This window comes from Diaphorina citri, unplaced genomic scaffold (genome assembly GCF_000475195.1).
Source record: "Diaphorina citri unplaced genomic scaffold, Diaci psyllid genome assembly version 1.1 scaffold1257, whole genome shotgun sequence".
NCBI lineage: Eukaryota > Metazoa > Arthropoda > Insecta > Hemiptera > Psyllidae > Diaphorina > Diaphorina citri.
In genome coordinates, this window is record NW_007378686.1 from 21641 (window position 1) to 29092 (window position 7452).

Consider the following 7452-nt stretch of genomic DNA (forward strand, 5'->3'; position numbering starts at 1 on the left):
AACAAAACAACAGATAATACCACAGGAGGGCCCTCATGACATGGTTGTATTGAAGATTTTCCCTCTCTCTCCCTCCCCCCCCTCTTTCTCTCTCTCTCTCTCTCTTTTTTGTCCTCTCTTTCTCTTCTTTTTTTTTTTTTTTTTTCACTTTTTTTTTTTTTTTTTTTTTTTTTTTTTTTTTTTTTTTTTTTTTTTTTTTTTTTTTTTTTTTTTTTTTTTTTTCTTCTTAAATTATTATTACTCTACTTTTCACTGTTAGTCTAGTTATTAATTTTTACATGGTTTTACTTAACTTGAGGTCTCTGTTTGTTTGTTTATTTGTTTGTTTAAACTTGTTTGTTGCTTGTGTAATTTCTGGACACGAAAATAAATAAAATAATATATATGGTAGGGTGTACATAAAAATCCCACTCTGAGGCTTAGGTGTAGGGACAAACTCTGATGGCAAACAGCCCTAAAATTTGGGTTAAGCTTATACGAATCTACGAATTGTAGGGCAGGTCCTTTTTATTACAAGCTAGCTGCTCTAGTGATACCTAGATTCACTTTCAATATTTACGATCTTCCTATCTTCGATTTCGGGACGATAAGATAAGACCTTAGCAGTTACAGTTCCCTCTGTCAAACCTCTTCAAAAAAAAACGAGAGACTGGTGTAATACCACGGTGTAAGCATTCCATCAGGTTCTGGTGTAATACAAAACTACAAGTATTACACCTAGGCTCCGCTTCTGATAGACTAGAGAGAGATTGTGATGTCTAAGCTAATCTTTCTTCTCTCTCTACAGACTATGTTTATAATTGTATAGTAATACCACATTAACAGTATTACAGATTACAGATACTGGTGTAATACCACAGCACAAGTATTACAGATACCCTCCGCTTCTGATAGACTAGAGAGAGATTGTGATGTCTAAGCTAATCTTTCTTCTCTCTCTACAGAGGATGTTTATCATTTTCGGGAGTAGAAAAAACAAAAAAACAAAAGTTGTAATGGCCTTTGTGAATCCTATAACGAGCGTTAGGCTCTGAAACTTGATGGAAAGTCTTGGGAATACCTTATGGAGTATGGAGGTAATTATGGATGAAAACTTTAAAACCTTTGTTTTCTTAAGTACCTACCTAATAGGTACTTTTTTAAGTACCTAGATATAACGAAAAATAGATATTACGAAAACCTTGATATAACGAAATTTTGGACATTTCCCTTGGACTTCGTTATATCGAGTTCCACTGTATTTCGAACTCTTTTATTGAAAATAGCAACTTTTACTTTCGCTCTATCAGTTGTGTAATTCCAACCTAAAACGTTAACCCTGTTCTGTTTTCAGGTGAGTGGCACTCCATTGTTTCATCTCATCCCAAGAGGCCATAAGTCACAAGAGGTTAAGTAAGTAACAAAACAACCTAATCTTATAAGAGAGGTTTTCTGTTTGTGTGTAAGAGGTTGCCGTCTAAACGGTAAGTCGTAGAAACTTGAAATTTTGTACACAGGTTCATATTGGGTTAAGTAAGTAACAAAACAACCTAATCTTATTAATAAGAGAGGTTTTCTGTTTGTGTGTAAGAGGTTGCCGTCTAAACGGTAAGTCGTAGAAACTTGAAATTTTGTACACAGGTTCATATTTTTATGGCGGTGGTAATAGATTATAGGTTGAAATTCCCTAAAGCCAGCCGTTCGCGAGTTATTCAAGAAGTTCGAAATTTTTGGCTGACTTTGGGTCACATTTTGGCCTGGAAGTTGAAATTTGTCGCGATAACCTATATTTTTTCATGTTGTGTGTGTGTGGTGTGGTGGGTGTATGTGGTGTGTGTGTGTGTGTGTGTGTGTGTGTTTTGTTGTGTGTGTGGTGATGGATGCGCGTGGTCTGTGTGTGTGGTTTGTGTATGTGGTGTGTGTGTCATGTGTGTGTGGTGTGTGTGTGTGTAGATGATGTGTGTGGTGGTGAGCGATGCAAAGCTCACGGGTATCCCGCTAGTATAACTAATAAGACAATGGATTCTTTGTGGTACCTACAGTCCTACAATACGAGTGTAAATGTGATCTTTTTCTTGTAAAAAAAAAAAAAAAAAAAAAAAAAAAAAAACCCAACATCCGGAGGTATAGCAAAAAAAAAAATCTTTTTTGTAAGCTAGCCTTATTATAGCTTGGAGGTTAGCACGTCTGCCTTGTAAGCGCTAGGTATCGGGTTCGCTACCCGCCCGGAGTAAACTTTTTCCTAAACAGGTAATGTACGTTCTTGGAACGGCTAGCTTTCTCGTATCCTGTCTTCCTTCTCTCTTCGCTTTTGGAATGATAGGACCTCTTTTGTTACAGTTCGTTGTATCAAATCTATAGGCAAGTTGGGAAGAGGTACCTACTTTTAATGATGATACCCTTCGTTTTTCCCAGGTAGGTAGGTACTGAGAGAGGGAGGGAGGTATTAGGGTAGGTAGAACAGGTATATATAGGTATTAACTAGGTAAGGTAAGGTAGGGTGGGGTAACTCTTAGAGGAGGAAGGTAAGGTAGGGTGGGGTAACTCTTAGAGGAGGAAGCTATCCACCTACATTGTTTATCAGGATACTTACACCCGGAATACCCGGATGACATAAGAACGGTGGTGTTGAAATTGTCTCGATTTTTTACAAAAATTTCCCCCAGACGGATATAAATTTTAACAATTTTCAGGATTGATTTCGGATCTCTTTTTTTTTTTTTTTTTTTTTTTTTTTTAAAGGGGCACATATATTTTCTTACCTTCCTTTCTGTTTTTCCCTCTCTCTCCCTCTCCCTTTTTCCCTTCTCTCTCTCAATCTCTTTCCCTCTCTCTCTCTCTCTCCCTTTTTCCCTTCTCTCTCTCTCTCTCTCTCTTTCCCCCCTCTCTCTCTCTTTCTTTCTCTCTCTCTCCCTTTTTCCCTTCTCTCTCTCTCTCTCCCTTTCTCCTTTCTCCCTCTCTCACTCTCTTTCCCTCTCTCTCTCCCTTTTCCCTTCTCCCTCTCTCTCTCTCTCTCTTTCTCTCTCTCCCTTTTCCCTTCTCCCTCTCTCTCTCTCTCTTTCTCTCTCTCCCTTTTCCCTTCTCTCTCTCTCTCTCTCTCTCATTTTGTTCCCTTTTCTTCCATCTCTAGAAACTAGAATTTCTCGCTTTCTATTTTCCTAATGTAGGTCGATATATTACATTATGTATAGGTATCCTACGTACCCTTTGACCCGAAATCGAAGAAAGAAGACAGACAGGCGAGGAGAAGGCCAGCCGTTCCGAGAGAACCAACTTTATCCGTTCAGGGTTAAATCCGCACCGAGCGGGAATCGGACCCGTGACCTAGCGCTTACAAGCTCTACCCTCCAACCTAACTAGGCTGGCTGATGAACCTCTTTGATCACCTGAGAAAGGCTGATCGTGGCAATTGGATACTGCTCCGATCTCCGAAAGAGATGTCTTCAAATGAGGAGAATAAGGAGGGGGGATTAGGGAGAGAGAGGAATTTGTTGGAATAACAAATGAATTGACGAAAAGGTAAAGAGAAAGAGAAGAGAGAAGCGAGCGACAAAATATACATATATTCGAGAGAACAAGGGAAAGAGAAAGAGAGAAGAAAACGGGATAGAGAGAGGAAAGGCTGAAGAGAGAGAGAGAGGGAGGGAGAAAGGGAGAGAGATAGGGAGAGAGAGAGAGCGAGAGAGAGAGAGAAGCCGAGTTTGTTTGCTTCATTAATTTGTCATTTGAGTGTCTTGTTTTAAAATATCACAAGGAAGAAGTAGAAGAAGACGACAAGGAGGAAGAAGAAGAAGAAGAAAAAGAAGAAGAAGAGGATGACAAGAAGCAGGAGAATAATAATAATAAGAGGAGGGGATATATTGAATAAGAAGAGGAAGAAGAAGAGGAAGAAAAAGAAGAGGAAGAAGAAGAGGAAGAAGGAAAAGAAGAAGAAGAAGGAGGAGGAGGAGGGAATCGAAGAAAAATTGAAAACGTAGAAGACAGGAGATTATTATGAAGTTACTGAGTATAGGAGGAGAAGGAAGAAGAAAAGGAGAACAAGAAGGAGGAGCAGGAGGAGGAAGAGAAGGAGGAGAACAAGAAGAAGATATTGATGGAAAATTGAAGGATAAGAAAAAAGAAAGGAGACAGGAAGTTAGAGAAGGAAGGAAAGGAAGAAGAAAAGAAGAAGAAGGGTAAAGCAAAGGAAAATAAGATGGAGGAAGCTTTCTACAGTCTTTTTAAGGAGGAAGAGATTCCAAAATAAAATAATTTTATTATCGATTCTTCTTTTTTCCATTCTTATCTTACTCGTACAGTAATAATTTTTATATGTACATATACATATCTTTAACAGAGGTTGAAGGAGGAAGAGATTTCAAAATAAAATAATTTTATTATCGATTCTCTTTTTGTCCATTCTTATCTTACTCGTACAGTAATAATTTTTATATGTACTAGTGGTTGACCCGTCCTTTGTACGGGACCACCACACACATACAAATACACCCTCCCACACACACCACACCCATCACACACATCCCACCACACACACCACACCCATCACACACATCCCACCACACACACCACATCCACCACACACCAAATCACCACACACACCACACCCATCCCACCAAACGCACACACCACACCCATCACACACATCCCACCACACACACACCACTCCCATCCCACCACACACACACCACACCCATCACACACATCCCACCACACACACACCACATCCATCACACACCCACCACACCACACCCATAACTTCTATGGTAGTTAGCTAGGCACCATAGAAATTTTCTATGGTACATGGGGAAAATTTTGACGCCATAGGTGTATCATGTTAACGAAGACCTGTAACACTTCAGCTGAAAGTTTCAAAGTTGAAAAGAACAAGCACAAGTCCTCACGATGGTTGACTGCAGTTCAGGACGAACTAATTAAACAGGGCTAGAGACCATCACCCTGGTGTATGGCTGATAGAAGAGATATTTTCTCTATTTTGTCATCACCTTTCCACTATAGCTAAAGCCGCTACTACAACAACAACAACAACAACAACGGTATGGCAGAGAAAATTGTCGGATTTACCTATATACATATACATGTCTCTCTACCATGCCTCGGTGGTGTAGTGGTCAAGGCGCTCGACTGGTAAACAGGAGGGCGTGGGTTCAATCCCAGCCGAGGTATGGAATACCTACCTTTTTAAAGTTAGAAACGTGATTTTATCTTTTGAGCTACCCTTTAAAGTTGTTTTCAGCCCTCACTGACAGCCTAGTTAGTTTGGTTGATAGTCGCGTCCGCCTTGTAAGCGCTAGGTCGCGGGTTCGATTACCACCCAGGGCCAACTTTATGCTAAACAAATAAGATTCGTTCTCGGAACGACTGGCTTTCTCCTATCCTGTCTTTCTTCTCTCTTCTGTTTCGGGACGATAAGACTTTAGCAGTTACAGTTCCCTCTATCGAACCTCCTGGAAAACAATAGCTATCCATGTATGTACATACTTGATAATTTTAAATTTTAAGTAACAAAGTAGCAGTCTTAATACCCAATATGTGATGCTCTCTCTCTCTCTTTCATCGTGTGATCCTACCTTTAGAGATGGATCTTCAAGAATCTAATGTTCCTTATCTTGTATTTCAGGAAGCCCTAGCTCTCCTGGAGCCGATGACGAATGATCCTGTCAGTTTTGTCCGCCAGGGAGCGCTGATAGCATCCGCCATGATCCTGGTTCAGCAAACTGAGGCACTCTGCCCTAAGGTGAGTCATAACGAGAGTTTCCTCCGGAATAGAGTGAGTGAGTAAGTTAAGAGAGCTACTCTTTTTAGTGAACTACTCACTCAATGAGTCAGATCCGCCATGATTCTGGTTCAGCAAACTGAGGCACTCTGCCCTAAGGTGAGTCATAACGAGAGTTTCCTCCGGAATAGAGTGAGTGAGTAAGTTAAGAGAACTACTCACTCAATGAGTCAGATCCGCCATGATTCTGGTTCAGCAAACTGAGGCACTCTGCCCTAAGGTGAGTTAGCAGCTTTCCTCCTGAATAGAGTAAGTGAGTCATGGTGGGTTTCACTAATGGAAGATTTTTCAATGATCCAAAAATTCGTTTTTAATGATCCAAAAAGGAGTTTTTAGTGATCTAAAGAGGAGGAATTTTTGAAAACTCCTGTTTGGATCATTAAAAACTCCTTTTTTGGTGGTTAAAAATTCTCCCATTAGTCAAATCTCTCATGAACATAGGCGGCGATAGGGGGGGGCTTGGGGGGCTTAAGCCCCCCCAAAGCCTTCCTCTCACTCTCTCTCTCCCCAGCTTTATTCCCCGTAAATTATGAAAGAAATGGAAAGAGAGGACATTTTTTTTTCTTTTTTAACTTTTTTAATATTAAATTTTTCCGCATAGACTACTGGGAGAATAAGAGAGAGAGAGAGAGAGAGAGAGAGAGAGAGAGAGAGAGAGAGAGAGAGAGAGAGAGAGAGAGAGTTACGTGAATAAGAGAGAGAGGGACGTGTGTGAGTGAGGAGGAGTGAGTGAGTAAGAGAGAGAGAGAGAGAGAGAGAGGAGAGAGAGAAGAGAAAGCGTGAGTGAGAGAGAGAGAGCGCACCAGTTTTTTTTTTTGTAGAAACTGCTTCGAGATCGAGACCCGATGATATTTTCAATTAGTAAGTTTAAATAATTACAAACAATATGAAATCTATATCCGAATTACAAACAAATCTAAATTCTATAAATAACATGCATGCTCTGGCTATAGAACAACATACATATCTACACAGTAATTTACTGTACAGGGTGGATCAGGAAATAAATTATAATATTGCCAAAATTTATCTATCTAGTGGTGCTAATACTGCTATAACGTGCCAAAATGTATTGCCCCAGAAAGAGTCCGTTTACCCTAGCTATATCTACATGATTTATCAAACCTTTCTGTCACGTTTACTTGACTTGTAACAAAATCTAAAGTCCTGAGCAATTCGAAGATTACGCAAAAAGCCTTGGTATTAGTACTAAAACTGATAAAATAGACTGTAGTCGAACTCTTTTCGAGCCTTTTTGAAAGTTTCGGCCCTTAATAGCAGCCGAAGAGTACAAGTGTACATTTCTCGATGGACAGTCCGCGGGCACTTTTGATCTACATCCTATAATGAACCTCTCTCTATTCACCTTCAACCTCTATGTACAGTTTGAGCCACCTGGCTCGAAGGTAATGTCTTGAGAAGGCCAAATTCCTCTCGACTTTTTCTTCCAAAGTAAAGCCCTGAATATTGAAACTTTGGCCTTGATAACTTTGTGAGATGTGATACCCCCTGTATAATATGGGGGGTATACATAGTAGGTACATAAACAATAATGATAAATAAATAATTCATAATACAATATTTATTTATAATACACAGGAGGGTATTTTTAATATTTACAAAGCCCCCCCCCCCCCCCCCCCCTCTTCCCTCCTCCCACTAAAAAACTTTTTTTTTTT

At 39.8% G+C, this 7452-nt stretch overlaps 1 protein-coding gene across 1 annotated transcript in view; it reads left to right on the forward strand.

Moving 5' to 3' along the window:
* Positions 1-7452, forward strand: part of LOC103515007 (26S proteasome non-ATPase regulatory subunit 1-like) — a 39583-nt gene that overhangs the window by 2073 nt on the left and 30058 nt on the right. Inside the window, exon 2 of the mRNA XM_026827828.1 lies at positions 5618-5734. Coding sequence (XP_026683629.1) covers positions 5618-5734 — 117 coding nt within the window. The remainder of the gene's footprint in view (positions 1-5617; positions 5735-7452) is intronic.